Genomic DNA, 20,710 nt, shown 5'->3' with positions numbered 1-20,710 from the left:
TTTATGGTAGGAGCATTTTGTGTGTTTTTGTATTTCTTCTCTTTTTCATTGCGTCGAACGACTCTCGCGCCGACGCAATTTGTAATTTGTCGTAGTTTTCGTGTGCGTGTCGAATGGCGACTGTGTCGTATTTTGTAGCCACAGGTGGCTACGTTTCAGTTGCGTGTCAGTGATAATTAGAGCCGCTGTACTTTAGCGTCAGGTTCTCAGTGGTTTGGTAAATCACAGTCAGTGCCTGTTTTTCTTGTTTAAACTTTTTGACTTGAAGTCGGATTAGAAAAGTCAGACGGAGATTATTTGGAATTGAATACTTTGAAAAAGTTGTATTTGACGCGAGCGAGTGGGGGAAGTGGGGTGTGGAGGGGTGAGTCGCTGCAGTTTGGTTCATTGTCCAGCAGGTGGTGCCATAGTTTGAGTCTGGCCTTTTGTGTGGCAGAATTCTAATTTACCAATATTTCACATGTATGACCTGTGTACTTTGTAAATGACTAAGTGCAATTTCATCCCACCTTTGAATTTCCAAAGTATCTTAATTCAAAATTAGCTAATCATTTATTATTATTATTTATTTATCTCACCGCAGTATAGTTCGCAGATCATGATCGGTTAATCGAGGTTCAGTGAGTCTTTACTAACCTGGGACATAAACATTAGTTTTGTTGTCGTTTTTTAACGTTTTAGCGACACATTTCACTCTACATTGCTATTGGTTAAGAGAGTATCACGTGACCCGGAAGAGTAGAGGACCCAACGTTGTTTGTTCAAAATAATCACAAATGTAGCGATCGACACATTTTCCCACAGCATGTTCGATGGATGTGTGTTGTGTTGTTCACGTTCAAGCGATTGTCCGTAGACGCGTCATTTCAACGTGTGTTTCACTTCTGAGTGAAAAGGACTGTGCCGAGAATCACTCCACTGCCTCTGCCACTGAAGTGTTATCGCTTCTCGGCCTTTTGGCTAAGATCAAGTGTAGTATCTGTTCTTATCAGTTTAATATCTGATACGTCCCCTACCCGGGGACCATATATTAAATTGATTTTTGGAACTGGGAGATGGAATAGGGGCTTGCTCCGTCCACTCCACGCATCGACCTGGTATTGCAGTATCTCCAGGAACGGTGCACTCCCCTATCTATGTCTAAGAAAAAAATATGTAATGGGTCGTTGGTTGAAATTTAGAGTTTTAAATGACTGTTACTCCTATAATTATGTTATTATTTCGATCGTATTATATCGGATCGTATTTGGGGATTGTCTCTGTATGTGGCCCTGAGATGGAGCTCCAGTCCAGGGTGTACCCCGTCTATCGCCCTATGTCAGCTGAGATAGGCACAGCACCCCCTGACCCTCTTGTGGAGGATAAAGTGGATGGATGGATCTCAGGGAGGAATGATTATGAAATTACTGAACCAATACTGGCCCACAGACTAGAAAAATATATATAGTTAATACAACACAAAGCAAGCAAGGGATCATAGAAAGGTAAAACCAACACAAAAAGAACTATAGCCCATGTCCATTTTGTACAGAAAAAGTTATGGATATATATAATAAAATAAGGCTATTTTAGGAAGGTAAAATAGAATGCACGTTATAGACAGTTAGTTGATATTGACAGTAAAAAAAAAAACGGGTTGAACATGATATATTGCATGTATATTTATAAAGTTGCATGGAATGTAAAGATACATGAACGTTGTTCTTAAACATAAACATGCAGAATTATTTATATATTAAACAATATTGTCTAATATGTTCATATTGAAAATAATTGTTTTCTTGAGGTTTTGATAACAATTATTCATTAAGCCTTTAATGATGATAAATGCTGTTTTGATATATTTGGAGTTTTTCCACATATATGATTTGTGCACATACCTGTTCATATATATATATATATATATATATATATATGTATATAATTGTATTATAGAATAATGTGAATTGCTCCCATCATATAATACAGTTTTTGAGTGACATACAGATGGGGGCGAAAAATTGAAAAAATAACCGGTGTTGTTTCAACTCCAGACCAGTAGGTGGCAGTAGTCAGTATCACCCACCGTTAGTGGACAAAGAAAAGGGAAACGAAGGTTCTGTTTGTGAGAGGGAAATGTACGTCGTTGTGAAGTTGTTTTTGTACTTTTCTCAAAAGTCAAATACAGATGTTTTGTTCTTTTGACAGAATTCGATGTTAACGTTGCTTCTCTTTAAATTACAGTTTGACTGTCGTTCGCTTTCAGGCGCTAAATAACAGGAAATAGGCGATTTATGGTCGGTCTTTCATGCGAATTTACCACAGTGCATCATGGGACATCTGGTTGTTTTAGTTTTATTTTAAGAAAAGTAGAATGTTCACAATATATTTTTTTCTATGTTTTACAGACAGTTTGATCCGCCATTTAATTTCTTCAGAGTCGATACTTCTAGAAATGTTGGTTTTATTAGTTAGTATTTTTTCATCACCTTAGTGATCATGGTGTGTCTGTGATACATTATCGTGGGTTAGACGCCAGGAAATCATACTTACCTGGCAGGGGAGACACCATGATCACGAAGGTGGTTCACCCAGGGCGAGGCTTAGTCATTGCACTCCGACTTTGCTGACCTCCTGCGAATTCCTCAAATGCAGGAATCTCGACTGCATAATTTGTGGTAGTGGGGGACTGCGTTCGCGCTCTCCCCTCATTAATTATGTCAAAAATTAATTATATGCGTTTGTTGGAGTGGTTGTCCTATTTCATCATATATATATCGCATATGTTCTCCACGTGCCCCCTACTGTTAGCAGGAGGAATAACCACATCCTCATTAAATAAAACAAAAAAGTACTGAGTGAAATCTTGTCAGTGAATTTATGTTCCTTGTTGGAAGATTTTACTTGGTGTATGTGTGATATGAATCAACATTTTGTATACGGTATGTATGTCTCGAAAATGTTATGTGATTTAAAAACAAACAAAAAAAAACATTTATAAGCCTTTGTATAAGGAAAAGCTACTTTATTCTTGTCTTTTATTATGTTTCGGTGCTGTTGGAAATAAATCACATATTGTTAAGTTTTTAGAAATGTGCTTCATAGTTTTGTTTTATTAAAAACATGTTTGTGTGAGATTAGACAGCAGTCATTTATGAACAACAAGTTAATTGTTACTTATAGCTAACTGCACCGCCCCCCCCTCCTCTTCTCTGTATTGGCCCTGGGTTCAAATCCAATTAAACTCGTGTGAAGTGCAATTGAAACTATAGACTGTTAACCCAAGGTTGTGATACTGAGGCTCTCCTCTAGGTGGAAAAACGTTTTGGCTGGCTTTAGCATTCATTTGATGGTTAGGTGATTGCTGTTATTATGAGGTGAATCTAGAAGATGTAAGTCCCTTGCTGGTCTAACTCAGTACAGAATGAATTTGTGTATCGTGTACCGCTTTTTAATGTAATCATAATTGTATTTTAATGTATCACAGTGACTTCTTTCATCTTCTTTTGTGTTGATACACCTGTGCATTGGTCACCAGCTGTGATATGTTTCCTTTTTATGTCTATAATTCTGTATTAACTCCTTTATGCTATATATCATTAAGATTTCCATGTGATATGATTACAGGGGAGAGCAAGAACACAGTCCCTCACCACTAGAAAAGATGTCAGTGGAACACATGAGGAATTCAGTGTCTCCTGCTGAAGAATACATGTGGTTCACCCCCATTAGAATCAAATAATGCACAGACTGATGTCATCTTCTGTATGCATTTCATTTGAGTGATATTTTGTATTTAAATCAGCTAATTATTGCTGTATTAAAACATCTACATTCTATAAACAGAGTTTCAAGTAACTGTATCAGCGAGTGCTATGACTTGGAGCTATGAGTGAGGATGCACAGGTCTATCCTGATAGACTTTTCTCCAGGGGTCTGCAAGCTCTGTAAAACAGGTAAACAGCTGGCATAGATGGCATCCTCCCTGCTGATGTCAGCCTGACGTCAGCTGCTGAGACGTCCTGTTTGAGCGAGAGAGGAGGAAGTGTGACGGAGTGATGAACAGAATTTGTGATTTTAATTGACATGGTTGTTTTACAAGGTACATGGTTGTTTGTAAATGTGTTACTAACTTACTGTTGGAAATGTTTTAGTAATTATTGCTTAAAATGCTTCTGCTATTACTGAGAAAAGGAAATGTAAAATGTGTTGTACTGTGGTATAAAAGACAACTAACACATTTCATTCAGTCAGTCATTCTGTCAAGTATCAGGATATCAACAGTATGTAAGGGTTGACATTGATACAGTATTGATGATCTTTAAATCTATGGTGTGGCTGAAGAAATGGAATGATTTATTTAGTTCTCATGTTTCTCTTTGTATGCTTGTATGATCAGAGAAATGTAAAGTTGTATTCACAAATGTTTAATGAATAAATAAAAAGGATTCCAATGAAACAAGGCTTCTTCGTTATTAGTTATTATAGTAATTGTAGTGTAAGTTATTATATGATTATATAATATAATATATAATAACATCACTGTCGCACAACAAAACAAACTGCTGTAACCAAATGGAAATATAATAATATAAACCCACTGGAAAGTGCAATGTAAACTCTTACAAACTCTTTCTCACTATCCTTTTCCTGTTGTTGCCATGTTTGTCTACAAATAACATTTGCCGTTGGAAGATCCCTCTTTCAGCATCCTCTTTTAACCACCTGACGTCTGCCTCTGGGAGCCCATGAGGACCAGACTCCCACATTTTATGCCACCCCTCATATGTCACCTGGTTGAATAACAAATACAAGACCTTCATTTAGCAACTAGTAAGTGCTCTGACTGTAAGGATGTTTCTCCATTATGCTGCATGTATTACCTCACATGGAGTAGCAGCTACTGCTGCCTCAGTTACATCAGACTCCGTCCCTTTTTGACCAGCAGGAGCTGACAAAGGACCCTTTAAAGAGATCAGTGTATTAATATAAACCTAAATGTTGACATGATCAGTGTAATCTGTGAACCATGGGCTTACAGGTGACGGTGGAATAGCTTCAGTCTGTGACGGCTGTGGTGGCTGTAGGTGGGAGGCAGCATATGGAGGGATAAGGTCAGTGTCCCCTGAAAGGAAATCAGGACAAAAGCTTATGCAGCCATGAGGACAAAAATATGTGTCAAAGCAGCGAAAGGACCGAACTGTAGAACCATCCTCAGTGTGATTCTGTAGCTGGTTTTATTAGACACAGTTTAATGAGCATGAATGAGGTCCATGCAGTAATATTAATCCAACGAGATAGACTGATATACCTTGACTTTCAAAAGTGGTCAGTGCTTCTGCCAGCAGAGCATCGTCTGCCTGGTCGTCATAACCTCTGGACCCTGAGGTGCTGGATGTGGCAGTTGCTGCTGGAGATTTCTGTAAAGTGCATGTATTTGGATACAGGCTTGAGGTTTGTCATATGAACAGCATGCTGCCTTTTACGTAAGGAGCCTAGACCTACCTCTTTTTCTTTATTTAAAATATACAGTCTGAAGCGTTTCAGTGACTTTGAAGAGATGTCATCCTCCTTCATCACGAGCCACTGCCTAACGGAGCAGAAAGCCTCCTGAGACATCTTTCTCTCGTGGTCACTTCCAGCTTGAGGATCCACATGGAGGCACTTGTGTAGGGAATACCACTGCCACATCTCCTGGAAGGTAAAGGACCTGAAACGACCCTGTCTATAAATGGCCCTGTCCACGTTTATCTCCAGGTGGCAGGAGGCTGAAGGGAACAACTCTACATACCGGTGAAGGTAATCCTTCCCCCACTCAGCTTGAATTGGACCTTTCCTCTCTGGGTGGCGGCTCCCCTTGATGTGGCAATCGAGGATACTAAAATACAGAATATTTTATTGCACTTAAGAAAAAAACGTATACAATGAGTGAATATGTTTAGTAATGAATACTCACTATTTGAGATATCCAACATCGTTTTCAATCAGCCACTTGAAACGTTTGCCACTGTACTTTCCGAATGGGATGATGAGCTGACCTAGATACTGCTTCTCCGTGGGATTTTGAGTAATCAGGAGGCACTTCTCTTTAGCTGAAGAGTTACACAGTGGAAAGGTTATTTCAAATATTAAGCATGTAAGTTGCAGTAGCTTGGCATTCCTGCAGCACTGTGCAGGATGGGTCAGTGGCAAATAATATGTTGGGTTTACTTTACTACTGTGACAATAATGCAGAGATATTACCTTCCTCGCAAGCCGTCCTCGGATCCCTCAGTCTGCTGTCATCGTCGATTATGGAGGGTCTGGATGAGTGCCATACTTTGGCCTCCTTCGTGGCTTTAAGAACACACGTTTGCCTATCTTGTGGCACACTTGTGTCATGAATACACAAGACAGGCAACAATGGATCTGTTGTAGGTGTGTTAGCTGAAAAACATTGAACTGTTCAAGTTATCTGGGACTTCACCCTTGATAAAAATACTAAAGGTCAACTAAACACATATGTGTGTAAGGGTCTTTTAGTGGCAAATAATGTAATGACACAAACTATTAAATCACACTGGAAACAAACTGTTCAATAATAGATTTCGTATGAAGGACACAGGAGGTAGTGCCCAATCCCAGCTTTCACCCTTGACTCACCTGCTGAATGTGAAGCTGCCTTGAACTCCATGTTCTTTTACTTCACTCTGTAGAAGAAAATGTGAGGCCAGTTAAAATGGGATTACTTAAATGTGCCAAGTTTGTCATACTAAGTCTTATAGGCAAATGCAATCCAGTTAATTACTAGTGGATTGTCGATGAAACATTTTCCCATGTTAAAAATACAAAATTAATGTAATTAAATATTAAATGTTAAAATTCTCTTACAGAGCAACAGTTCTAGAAAACCCAGCACCTGTCCTCAGGATCAGCCGCTCCACTGTGGTCAGTAATACATACTTCATGGATTGTTATGACACATGTAGTATGTTAACTATGGTTCTGTGTCATTCTGAATCCAACATGGATCTCTTTTGGAAGTTGTTTACATTTGCATATGAGATGCCTTACATCTTTCCTGCAAAAGACTTGGTTAGTCTGAGCATTTCTTTCATACATCAGTAAACACACAGATGTGTTCTCTCTCAGTCAAACTTATATGTGTATCCATTTAGGGCAGTGATGTTACTGTGGTCAGCTCAATGACACATCCACAAAGAGTCTTGTGGTGCGTAAGGAAGTGCAAATGATCAGGGAAAGAAATTGTCTTATTCAAAGTACTTGCATTGTATAATTTCATTTAGGAAAGGGCCCAACAAGCAAAAAACAAACGGCGTGAGTCCTGTTGCCTGTTGATTAAAGTGATAACTGAGGATCAAGGCATGCTGCAACACCTTCAAGTGAGTTTGTCAAAGGCATTTTGTGTGGGATTTATTTATTTATTGTATTTATATATGAATACCCAAACTAAAAACCTATAATATATTTATAGAAAATCATCAGAGGCAACATGGTGTATCCCTGGACCAAGAAGGAGGACAGGGTCGTCATTCTTTTTGAAGAAGACGACCAAGTGGACAAGGTGATGCACTTCTTGTCTGGAGTACTTGGAAGTACACAGACAGATGTAAGAAGTATGCAGATCCAGTTGCATTCATCATGGATGTACTTTTGCCAGAGGTGAGATATCAGACACTGATTCAAAGACTACATATTTAACATTACTGCCTCCTTTCAACACATGGTCACTGTCCAACACAATCTTAAATCTTAATCTTCATGACATAGGCAACAATATATGCCCTGGCAGCTGTACGCTCCATCTCCCTAGTTGCTGTGATATTGGAAGTTTGCAAAAATAAATGAAATGACTCACAAAGTTACATTGTAAAGAAGCTATTGCTGTCACAGTGGAAATGTGGGGAAATCTTGGGGATCAGTATCACGTTATAATGTGATACTATAATATATTAATGTCATCATTATATTTTATAAACGTGATACTTTATTTTGTAGACATGATCATTATATCATAAACGTGGTAATTATATGTATGTGTATAATCTGCATTTATATATTTTAGCAGTTTGGTTATATTATTTAATAGTTTACAAAGTGGCTTTAATTATTCATAAATTGCATACAAAGTACACTTCTGTGTTCATAAATGTCAACAAGTATTTTATTCGTCTCTATTATTGTCGCACACTGTGGTAAAAAAAAGTCTCTGTCAATGAGTTTGCATTAGATACGCGTGTATAAATAAAGTTTCAACAAAAGTAAACGTCATCACATCAGATGTGATCTCTCACCCAATCAGTGTTGAGGGGTCGTGTTTGTAAGGGTCTGCCATGGGGTCTGCGGTCTGCAGTTAGACCTACTCATACATCCATGGACCTACTTGGATTTCTCAGCCTCTGTAGCAGATAGGAACACAATTCAAAAGCATTTGAGAGCTTTTGTCTATAGTTGTTCTAAGTTCTAATTCCTGTTTTTGGGGCAAAGATGGCCCACCCACTTTTGTACTGGCCCACCCAACATACTATTTCTGCCTTCGCCACTGGCTTACAGCTGTGGCTTTCCTGTGAAATTTGAACACATCATCCTGTTACCAGTGGTGCTTTCAAATGACAATCAGTCATAGTCACAGTCACAGTCACCTCCAGAGTCATGAGGGGAAATACATTTAAAAGGCCAATGACATTTCAAATTGAAGTTATTTTTTATCTGTAGCAATTATGGCTAAACCATAATATCCATGATCTGGTGTGTTTATACACGTCGGATGTGCTTGTCTTTGTACGCATTGTATAAAATATAATATCTGATATGATATTTATTTTAACATTGCTTCTGATTTCTGGAAATCATCTCAAATGCACTGGGGGTCCTGACCTCTAGTTTGGGAACCACTGCAGCTCTAACTCACACTCCGACCAAACCGTCCTCTCCACATTTTTTTGCTGTTTGCCGGTGACACAACCTCTTAAAAGATAAGTCTGTTTTTATAACATGGTGTTGTTATAGCTTCGTTATTTTAACAGAATTTTACTCGTCGTGTCAAAGGGAAACTTGGCTGTGCACACAGGGAACCAGCCTCAGATACAGAAGCACTCGATGAAAACTTTGTGGAAAAGCAGATGTAAAGCCGAACAAATTCTAGCCTCCTATTAAGATCTTTTACGCCTGCTTAAAGGTCCAGTATGTCAGAATTGTAGTAAGGATAGACTCATCCGCTCACTCTTTCCCTTTGCTTTGCATAACAAATTCAGTAAAACGAAGACTATTTACTCGGTGAATCCACTGGGGGCGCTAGAGAGCAGATTTACGTAACCACTCAATGGATTAACTAGGTCAAGGAGGCGCTTTTCACCTTTGACATAAACATTTGTTTTAAATGTGGTTTTCACGCTTTATGGTAGGAGCATTTTGTGTATATTTGTATTTCTTCTCTTTTTCATTGCGTCGAACGACTCTCGCGCCGACGTAATTTGTAATTTGTCGTAGTTTTCGTGTGCGTGTCGAATGGCGACTGTGGCATATTTTGTAGCCACAGGTGGCTACGTTTCAGTTGCGTGTCAGTGATAATTAGAGCCGCTGTACTTTAGCGTCAGGTTCTCAGTGGTTTGGTAAATCACAGTCAGTGCCTGTTTGTCTTGTTTAAACTTTTTGACGGGAAGTCGGATTAGAAAAGTCAGACGGGGATTATTTGGAATTGAATACTTTGAAAAAGTTGTATTTGACGCGAGCGAGTGGGGGAAGTGGGGTGTGGAGGGGTGAGTCGCTGCAGTTTGGTTCATTGTCCAGCAGGTGGTGCCATAGTTTGAGTCTGGCCTTTTGTGTGGCAGAATTCTAATTTACCAATATTTCACATGTATGACCTGTGTACTTTGTAAATGACTAAGTGCAATTTCATCCCACCTTTGAATTTCCAAAATATCTTAATTTAAAATTAGCTAATCATTTATTTATCTCACCGCCGGGTGATTTGCAAAGTTGCAACCTATTGTTGAAAACTAAAGTCAATTAAAAAAAATCTTCTTTAAATACCAGTTTCAATTAGAAAAGTATTTAATCAAATGCCAAGGTGGTGATTTGTTTTGTCGTCAATTAAAATCAACTTTGGAAAATCGACAGGTTCAAGCTGGGAAAAAACAAAGTGTCCGTGAACGCACCACTCCGGATTAATTTGGAGATCGACACAATTAAACATCAAAACATCACATTATAGTTCGCAGATCGTGATCGGTTAATCGAGGATTAGTGAGTCTTTTCCAACCTGGGACATAAACATTAGTTTTGTTGTCGTTTTTTAACGTTTTAGCGACACATTTCACTTTACATTCCTATTGGTTAAGAGAGTATCACGTGACCCGGAAGAGTAGAGGACCCAATGTTGTTTGTTCAAAATAATCACAAATGTAGCGATCGACACATTTTCCCACAGCATGTTCGATGGATGTGTGTTGTGTTGTTCACGTTCAAGCGATTGTCCGTAGACGCGTCATTTCAACGTGTGTTTCACTTCTGAGTGAAAAGGACTGTGCCGAGAATCACTCCACTGCCTCTGCCACTAAAGTGTTATCGCTTCTCGGCCTTTTGGCTAAGATCAAGTGTAGTATCTGTTCTTATCAGTTTAATATCTGATACGTCCCCTACCCGGGGACCATATATTAAATTGATTTTTGGAACTGGGAGATGGAATAGGGGCTTGCTCCGTCCACTCCACGCATCGACCTGGTATTGCAGTACCTCCAGGAACGGTGCACTCCCCATAACTATGTCTAATAAAAAAATATTTCGTGGGTCTTTGGTTGAGTTACTGAGATATTGCTGCCCTTAATAAGGTTGCATTACTGTTACTCTTATTGTTATGTTATTGTTTCGATCGTATTATATCGGATCGTATTTGGGGATTGTCTCTGTATGTGGCCCTGAGATGGACTGGCGAGCTCCAGTCCAGGGTGTACCCCGTCTATCGCCCTATGTCAGCTGAGATAGGTACAGCACCCCCCGACCCTCTGGTGGAGGATAAAGTGGATGGATGGATCTCAGGAACGATTATGAAATTACTGAACCAATACTGGCCCACAGACTAGAAAAATAACAGTTAATACAACACAAAGCAAGCAAGGGATCATAGAAAGGTAAAACCAACACAAAAAGGACTATAAGTTATGTCCATCTTGTACAGAAAAAGTTATGGATATATATAATAAAATAAGATAAAATAGTCCTTTATTAGTCCCCTGCAGTGGGGACACAGCAGTAAAGATAACAATAATAATAATAATAATAATAATAATAATAATAATAATAATAATAATAATAATTATAATAATAAATATTGAACATGCAATTCCACTTAATGTGAAAGTACAATATAAAAAGATATGAATAATATTGCTATTTTAGGAAGGTAAAATAGAATGCACGTTATAGACAGTTAGTTGATATTGACAGTAAAAAAACGTGAAAAACGTTGAACATGATATATAATGCATGTATATTTATAAAGTTGCATGGAATGTAAAGATACATGAACGTTATAACATAAACTGTATTACAGGCAGAATTATTTATATATCAAACAACAAACCTACATTTCTATATGAAATGTAGTTATGTTATTTAATATGTTCATATTGAAAATAATTTTCTTGAGGTTTTGACAACAATTAGTCATTAAGGCTTTAATGATGATAAATGTTTTGATATATTTTGAGTTTTTCCACATATATGAGTTGTGCACATATATATATATATATATATATATATATATATATATATATATATTTATTTATATATATATATATATATATTTATTTATTTATATATATATATATATATATATATTTATATTTATATAAATATATAATTTTATTATATTTATTTTATTATTTATTTTATTATGCTTCCATCATATAATACAGCTTTTGAGTGACATACAGATGGGGGCGAAAAATTGAAAAAATAACTGGTGTTGTCTCAACTCCAGACCAGTAGGTGGCAGTAGTCAGTATCACCCACCGTTAGTGGACAAAGAAAAGGCAAACGAAGGTTCTGTTTGTGAGAGGGAAATGTACGTCGTTGTGAAGTTGTTTTTGTACTTTTCTCAAAAGTCAAATTCAGATGTTTTGTTCTTTTGTCAGAATTCGATGTTAACGTTACTTCTCTTTAAATTACAGTTTGACTGTCGTTCGCTTTCAGGTGCTAAATAACAGGAAAGAGGCGATTTTCGGTCGGTCTTTCATACGAATTTACCGCAGTGCATCATGGGACATCTGGTTGTTTTATTTTTATTTTAAGAAAGGTACAATATTCACAATATCTTTTTTTCTTTGTTTTACAGACAGTTTGATCCGCCATTTAATTTCTTCAGAGTCGATACTTCTTGAAATTGTGGTTTTATTAGTTAGTATTTTTTCATCACCTTAGTGATCATGGTGTGTCTGTGATACATTATCGTGGGTGAGACGCTAGGAAATCATACTTACCTGGCAGGGGAGACACCATGATCACGAAGGTGGTTCACCCAGGGCGAGGCTTAGTCATTGCACTCCGACTTTGCTGACCTCCTGCGAATTCCTCAAATGCAGGAATCTCGACTGCATAATTTGTGGTAGTGGGGGACTGCGTTCGCGCTCTCCCCTCATTAATTATGTCAAAAATTAACTGTCTGTGATTGTCAGAATGGTTGTCTCCAACAAATATAGTCTCATAAAGCAGAACAATAAAGTTCAGATTGAAATGCTGTCAGTGAATTCATGATCCTTGTTGGAATCTGATTTGAATCAACGTTTTGCATACGGTATGTATGCCTCGAAAATGTTATGCGATTTAAGAAAAAAAAAGTTTTTAAGGTTTTGTATAAGGAAAAGCTACTTTATTGTTGTCGTTTATAATGTTTCGGTGCTGTTGGAAATAAATCACATCTTGTTACGTTAATCATATTTTCTATTTACTGAGATGTTTTTAATACTACAATCTTCACTGGGCCAGAAATGTGCTTCATAGTTTTGTTTTATTAAAAACATGTTTGTGTGTGATTAGACAGCAGTGATTTATGAACAATAAGTTAAGTAAGCTTAGTAAGTTAGTTACTGAGCTAATTAAGTAGCTAACTGCACCCCCAACCCCTCTTCTCTGTATTGCATTACGTGAAAACTGCTGTAAGAAAAGAGTAATTAATTAACTTATTCCTAAATTTGAATTTTTACTGCTGCTCTGCATTGATGTTGTTTTATGTCTATGTGCATCTTGAAATTGCATTTTGTGTGTAAAAATAAATCAATTATTGTGTGTATTTTTAGTCAGTCTCTCTCACACACTCACACACACACACACACACACACACACACTCACACACACACACACACACACACACACACACACACACACACACACACACACACTGTGTCCCAGATAAATGATCGACTTCATAGATGAACAAATGTGTATCCATTTTTCAATGATAACGGACCAAAGTTAAAATAATATCAGAAATGAGTATAGTAGATCACCTCAGGATTTGGCCGTCACCATATATCAGGCCATTCTGCAGTGGTGTTCCAAAATAAAAGCCCTCTGAAATGGCAGAATTTACCTAGTTTCCACCTAAATTCAGATCGATATAAAAATCACGTTGTTTTTTTTTGTGCAGGATATGAATAAAGAGGTCGATGGAGATTTAAAAAAAAAATAAAAATACGACAGTATGACTTTTTTTTTCAAATTTTGGACCAAAATTAGTTTTTTCCAAAAATGTTTCAAATAATGGATGATATAGCATATTATAATGTTTTAGTCAAATTTTGGAAATACTATAATATAATGTTTAATATAATATTATTATTATTTTTTATTTTTTTTTAAATAGTCAGATTTTGGACGACATAGTATGCCATTTTTGTCAAATTTTGGAAGACATAGTACAGTATGACTTTTTTTTTGTCAAATTTTGGACCAAAATTTATTTTTTCCAAAAAAAATTCAAATTTTGGACGACATAGTGTGACGTACTTGTCAAATTTTGGACCAAAATGTTTTTTTCAGAAAAATTCTTACATTTTGGACGACATACTATAGTATGACGTTTTTGTCATATTTTAGATATACCATAGTATGACGTTTTTGTAAAATTTTGGACCAACATTTATTTAATTTTTTTTCATTATGGGCCCAATGAGTCTTTTTTGTTGCAGTACCCAGAGTGGCCACCATGGCAAAACTGTCATCAAGGCAGAGGGGGGCGTTGCTCTATCCAGATTTTATAATACGTCCATGATGGCACATCTACATCAACACAACAACACACGCAGTCATTGTTGAGTAAGTATAATAAAGTGTGGAGATGCGACGGTGAGAGCAGCTGTTTATGGCCTCAGCGCACATCTACACTGTTAGCTTCACCGTTAGCCACAGCAGTGGAAGTGGAGCCGTGTCGCTGAAGCTGTTAACTTGGCAGCACAGACACACACTGACCTCTAAAGGAAGGTTACGTGTCAGTAAACTGTGTACATTTAACTGTGAAGGTTGTCCAACAAACTAAGTGCTGTTACTGCAGCTACAAGAGCTTCGCGCTGCCATCACCGACTGTAGCCTGTCGCTAGCTAATGTAGCTGCTAACAAACTTGATAGAACGTACTTTTTTCGCGAATTTTACGGGTATTTGTTTGTTTGTTTGTTTTTAACGGTAAACGGTCACCATGGTCACAGATACTGGTATAAACACAAGAGGGCTGGAACGATTAATCGAATAGTATTTGATCACTAAATTAATCTCAAGTATTTTGATCATTGATTAATCGGTTTGTATGTTTTTCTAAATAATTAAAAAAGTTTTCAGTTTCTTAAATGTGAATATATTCTGGTTTCTTTGTACCATAACAAATAAATCATTATATTTTTGGTTTGTGGACAAAACATTTTTTTTTACTAAAATAATTTAAATAGTAATCAATTATGAAAGTAATCATTAAGCCTTAAAATGTTGGTGTGTATTATATTTATATCTATATTTAGAGCTGCAAAGATTATTCGATTATTAACCGATTACTAAATGGACCGTTTACTGATTTTGTTGTTGTTTTAATCATTGAAACAAGCTTTTTTGTTAATATTTTCTGGTTTCTTTGCTCCATATAACAAAGAAATCATTAAAACACGTTTGACATTTGATCAATATTTTCTGACATTTTACAGATCGAAAGATTACTAATCCAGAAAGTAATGGACAGATTTATCGATTATGAAACTAAGCCATTATTATAAGTGCGTCCAGTCCCAGGTATGCAGTAGATGTAGGGAAACATAAGTATAGTGACACAGGTACAAACTAGATACAGTTACTGTCACGTCATCTGTAGTTGGCTGGACTCGCTTGAGTTAAGTTGACGTTGAAGACCCCTCTGACCCCACTGTTCAATTTTACCACTCTGTAGAAAAGGTTTCAGCCTTAAGACGTTAAATACCTGTTTTTTTTTTTCACCAGTTAAATAGAACTGAAGAAGCCTCTTGGATGAGAAGTGAAACATCTTCAACTTAACTCAAGCAAGTCCACTCTCCTACAGCTCACCACAGAAGATGAACCTTCACAGATTATGGTTCTGTTACAGACTTGGTACAGACACGGGTGTGTATCGTATGATGATGATGATGATGTCACTTCCTTTGACAGCAGGGCTGCCGATGGACCAGCTGCGACAGACGCCATGAGTTAACGCTCATCTTTTGACGAGCAGTGCCAACAATGTCTGTGAAGCTGCTTCTGCGCTACACCCTCAGGTAACACCGCTCTCACATACTGAGTGTGACGATGATACGAGTGTGTCCCCCTGTGTGTGTGTGTTTCCCCTGGGTACACGAGCAGCAGCCGCTGCTGACACAGTGATGCTGGATGAAAAGTCAAAAGTGTTAGGGTTTATTCATCACTGTTGTATATGTGGTACAGTGCTGGACAGACATATCTACATACTTTTCAGGGTTCCTACGCAGCATGGAAAAGTATGGAATTTAATATGAGTAATTTCCAGGTCTGGATAAGGATGGAAAAGGGGGGGAAAAGTATAGAAAAAATGTTTTGTGTGTGTTGTTTCCAGACTATTATCTCACTTTCTAAAATTAAATATATTACTATACAGATCAAAACAAGTTACTTACGCAACATAGCCTACCTAGATGATATGAAACTTATCAAGCTGGCTGTAGAATGGTGTCGACTTACCATGGTTACTGTTACTGAGTGCAATTCTCATTTATTTACTATTTTCCATCCGTGTCATCAAGGCAGCCATCTACTGTCGGCAGTGACAGTGTCATGGGTTGATGCAAGTTTTCTGAGGGCTGTCGTCACAAATAATGTGTGAAGGATTTTAAAACCATTTATTTACATAATAAGCATCTAACAATTGGTATTCAGATGTTTAATATTGACTGAATAATCCTCTGAGAAGTCTGGAAAAGTATGGAATTTTGAAATGGAAAATGTGTAGGAACTCTGACTTTTGTATTGATACGATATAATGCTTGAAAATGGCTTACATCATCAAATGCAGAGAATTGACAGCAAAACCAAATAAAGTGAGGAGATGATGAATTTACCCTTTTTAAATGTGTATATCCAGTGACAAAAACAGACATAACATTTAGCTTCAGTTAAAATCTGATCTGTGTTGTACACAATGCTTGGTTTCTTTACACCAAATGGATGTAGTCATTTGCTAAACGAATCATCAGCTATTTTAATAATCGATCAACTGGTTTCTTCTCATTTCAATGTTTGGCAAACAATTTCAACAGTTTCTGACAATTTATGGACCAAACACCAACGATCATTAGTTGCAGCCTCTAACGTCTGAATGCTTTAACATCCAGGTCGGAGAAGAAGCGCGTGGCCACATGTTTAGTCCAGCAGAGACTTCTGTCAGGGGCGGACGCTGTCAACGCACTCAGACCATTTTATTTTGCTGTTCACCCAGACTTCTTCGGCCAACATCCAAGAGAACGGGTATGTAACGCTTATGCATCACGAATGCTTTTAGCAAATAAACGTTGTGATGTACAAGACTGTGCAAAAAAGTTTCAGGCACCACCAGCGCTGTTGTCTGTCAAATTCTGTGATCATGTGAATTTGGAATGAAGTGATGCAACTTAAAGCTGCTCTTGTATATTAGCGAGCCGTCAATTAGTTTTAACTCATGCAACATGTGTATGTAATGCTCAAGCATGTCTTGAATAAACCTGGCGTAATAGATGTTTTGTTTTTTTTACAGCAGATATTTCTTTTAATGAAATAGTAGGACAAACACAGGATTTACCAGTAACATTAATGAAGGTTCCACTCCAGTATTAACAGAGCTGTTATTGTTCAAGTGTAAGGGGAGATCACGCTAAATACTTGACACCTGTAGAGGAAGTTTTTTCCTTCTTCTTAAAATGAACACAAAACAAAAAAAATGCATACATATTTTCTGGATGTGTTCCAGTAAAGTGAAATAGAAATAATGGTCTTCTATTGTCCTTAGACTTCTGCACAGTACTGTATGTCAAACTAATCTAAAGTTAGAACAGTCTATTGGCTCTTATTAGGGTTATTTAAGATTGTTGATGTGTCAAGTGTTGAGAAGCTTTTATGGCCTGGGTCATAATCATGTATTTTTGTGTGTTACAGGAAGTGAATGAGAATTCTTTAAAGAGACTAAATGGCTATCTGGAAAACCTGCAAAAGCCTGGCTTGCGCTCACTTAAGCCAATGGACCTCACCTTTTATGTCAGGGACACAAAGGAGAGCAGTGACGTGCAGGCAGACCACACCTCAGGTAAAGTCACACTTAATATCCCTCATAGTTTTAGTATTTTAGTCTAAAATCTCTACACCTGGTTCTCAGGGTTCCGGTCTGTGAGTTTCACCCTGCGCACGAACGATGTCTTGAGCACAGTGGTGAACGTGTTAAAGTCGTGCAGCCTGTCTGTGGAGCACATGAAGGGTCTGAAAGCGAGTGCACAGGCATCGAAAGGTTCACCTGAAGCAGGTGTGCCTTTCTACAGACCTATCAAATGGGATAAGACCTACTACACCTTCACTGGCTTCAGAGACCCCGAGCAGGAGCTGCAGCAGGCCAGGAGAGTGGAGCCGACGCTCAGGTACACAGTTACGACTGACTGTGAGCTTTGTGCGTTCACATCAGCGCCTTAAATGTGAATATTTTCTGGTTTCTTTGCTCCATATAACAAAGAAATCCTTAAAACCTGGTCCTAATGAGGCAAAACCGAATTTCTGAGTGACTGGTTAAGTTTAAGGCTAATGTCTTTGAGGAATAGCTGTGCAAACCTGTGTATGTTCCAAATGTAACTGTCATGTTTTCCTTTCTTTGTCAGCTTGTGGCTGAAAAATAATGAGCCTGAGGCGACGAAGAAGCACATCGCTAGTCTTCCTCTGAGAGAAGAGCTGAATCGACTGAAGAAGGAACTTTGCCACAAATTTGATCTGGCCGATATCAGGTATTCTAGCGAGGTTTGAAACAACACTGTTGTTGTTTTTGTAAACTGTTAAAAGGATATAAATCAGAACATTAAATTTGTTTTTGGTTTCTAATTCAAATTCTGTATGGACAGCGCTCGGGATGTTTGTTTACGCCACCATGGCAGGAAAAGCTCCTGCAAAAATGAACAGCGCCACCGCAACATAACTTAACTGAATATATCTGATGATTATAATGACATGCGTATGGAAACAGCCAACTGTTATGGTATTACAGGGCACATTCCAGGGTTATTGTGGAATTAATAATCAATAACACCCAAACAAAATCCTCATTTAACTAGTAAATATGTGCTTAACCATGATGAATGCATACAGTGCGTTACCATGTGTATGCAGGTGGCAGCGCAGCTGGGGAGTGGCCCACAGATGCTGTCAGCTCCAGAGCCTGAGCCGCCTTTCTCAGCAGAATCCTGAGGCCCTCATCACTCTGCAAGGTACTGTAGGGACTGTAATCCACATGTCTTTACTGTATATGTTGCCTGTATAAGAAGAAGAAAACAAACTGGTGAGCCTCCCCTTTAACCTGCTCCACTTTCTCTGCAGGACACACTGTGGTGTTTTCTGACCAGTCGGGGATGAACGCCTCTGGACACGTGATGCTGGGGACCATGGACGTTCATCATCAGTGGACCAAAGTACTGTCGCCGCATTGCTCCTGCTGTCACATTTTTATTTCAATTAACTCAATTCACTTTGGTAAGACTGAGACCTCACTGCTTGTATCTTCAGCTCTTCCAGCAGCTGCCCAGCTATCGCAGCCTGCAGCAGCAGACAGACTGGCTGAAGGAGAGGGTCAGTTTCCTGCTGGGCGGTGTTCAGGTGGTCCACCTGGAGAGGCTGGGTCCAGTTCAGGCCATCACAGAACACTACAGCACCCTCAGCACCTTCCATAAGACCCTGATGTCCCGAAATCTCCGCCTGCACCCCAGGAGCCTGCAGGGTCTCACCATGTCACTGGAGAAGTGAGCAGTAGTCACAGTCGTGCATCGAACACAATGTGTGCGCTTTCATACGTAATAAAGTGTAGTTTGTGTCCATCGCAGTGACCGCTCTAAGCCCGCGCTTCATGAAATGGGACACTTTATCATCCCGACAAACTGTGACCCTCCCAAGCTGCAGATCTTCCTCCAGAGCCACGCCCCTGAGGCCAGACAGTGCACGCAGCGTAGAATCCAGTGAGTCAAATGATTTATTCTGGAGTTTGCATGTTCTCTCTGTGCGCGTGAGGGTTTTCTCTGGGTTCTCGTTTCCTCCCAGCTCTGACCTCAGTGGTTCATGGTTGACTGACATCTTTGTGTTTGTGTCCAGGCTGCAGGTGGAGGAGGAGGCAGTGGTGAAGCAGTGTGTCCTCAGTCTGTCTCTGAGGGGTCTGACTAAGGAGCCCAGCGTCAGCTCCAGTCAGATGATCGTGTGCTGTAAAAGACTGTTGGACCAGCGCTCCCCCCTCATGCAGGGCCTCCATATCTGCGTCTCTCACTTCTACTCGGTCATGCAGGACGGGGACGTGTGTGTCCCCTGGGACTCAAAGAGCTGAGCCCGTGAGAGCAGGACTTAACTCAGTCCAGAGGTGGTTTCTGACGCGAGGAGGTCACAACTTTTCAATCTCAGAAGAGTGCTGTATTAAAGCTGACCAGTTTGGACTCTGTCATAAAGAAGCTCTTTATCCTACTAAGAAGTGAACGGTTTTCCAGCACAGGGGGGTTAGCTCCTCCTAGAGGTCACAAAATAATTCAAGTGTAAGAAGAGGAAGACGTTTATTCCTTCAGTTGAACTGTGTATCAGTGTTTTTGTGCCTTGTAATGGACTCAAAGCTGCACCAGCACTGAAGCCACAATCTTTGTTCCGGTTTATAAAACCATTAATGTCATTATGTGAAGTGCACCCAGAGAGAAATAAATTACGGTTCTGTTAAATACACAATCTGTAAATGAAACATAAACTTACACCACATTTGACAGACGAAGCTGGAAGTTTCCACTCCGACAGACCGACACAAGACAAGCAGGAGGGTCCAGAGATTCAAATCCTGGCTCAATCAAAGTGCTGAAATGGTCTTTAGATTGAGAGATCAGAACATCAGAAATGAGTGCCTCATACATTTGCTTGTTTTAAAACATGATATGATCGGTCCTGTGAAACTGGAAAAGAATATCTTGGTACTTATCAGACATGAGACTTAATAAAGTAAATAAAATTTATTTTCAT

General features: G+C 38.6%; 1 protein-coding gene across 1 annotated transcript; it reads left to right on the top strand.

Moving 5' to 3' along the window:
* The first annotated feature begins 14,178 nt into the window (after positions 1-14,178).
* On the top strand, positions 14,179-20,669 carry tcaim (T cell activation inhibitor, mitochondrial). The gene is made up of 11 exons (XM_083890111.1): positions 14,179-14,292; positions 15,641-15,747; positions 16,837-16,969; positions 17,633-17,780; positions 17,850-18,105; positions 18,340-18,462; positions 18,842-18,939; positions 19,049-19,140; positions 19,235-19,467; positions 19,549-19,680; positions 19,814-20,669. The coding sequence occupies exons 2-11, from the start codon at positions 15,713-15,715 to the stop codon at positions 20,037-20,039; spliced, it is 1,476 nt and encodes a 491-aa protein (XP_083746237.1). The 5' UTR covers positions 14,179-14,292; positions 15,641-15,712; the 3' UTR covers positions 20,040-20,669.
* Positions 20,670-20,710: the final 41 nt, after the last annotated feature.

This window comes from Microchirus variegatus (assembly GCF_963457635.1).
Source record: "Microchirus variegatus genome assembly, chromosome: 1".
Taxonomy (NCBI): domain Eukaryota; kingdom Metazoa; phylum Chordata; class Actinopteri; order Pleuronectiformes; family Soleidae; genus Microchirus; species Microchirus variegatus.
Note: the sequence above shows the minus strand (reverse complement) of the source record. Positions and strands in the feature narration are given on the sequence as shown.

Bases quoted from the DNA above. Each gene is read 5' to 3' on its own strand.
- tcaim (XM_083890111.1), top strand. From the start codon at position 15,713: ATGTCTGTGAAGCTGCTTCTGCGCTACACCCTCAG. The intron at 16,970-17,632 runs GTATGTAACGCT...TGTGTGTTACAG, and splicing joins GCCAACATCCAAGAGAACGG to GAAGTGAATGAGAATTCTTT. The intron at 18,106-18,339 runs GTACACAGTTAC...TTTCTTTGTCAG, and splicing joins AGAGTGGAGCCGACGCTCAG to CTTGTGGCTGAAAAATAATG.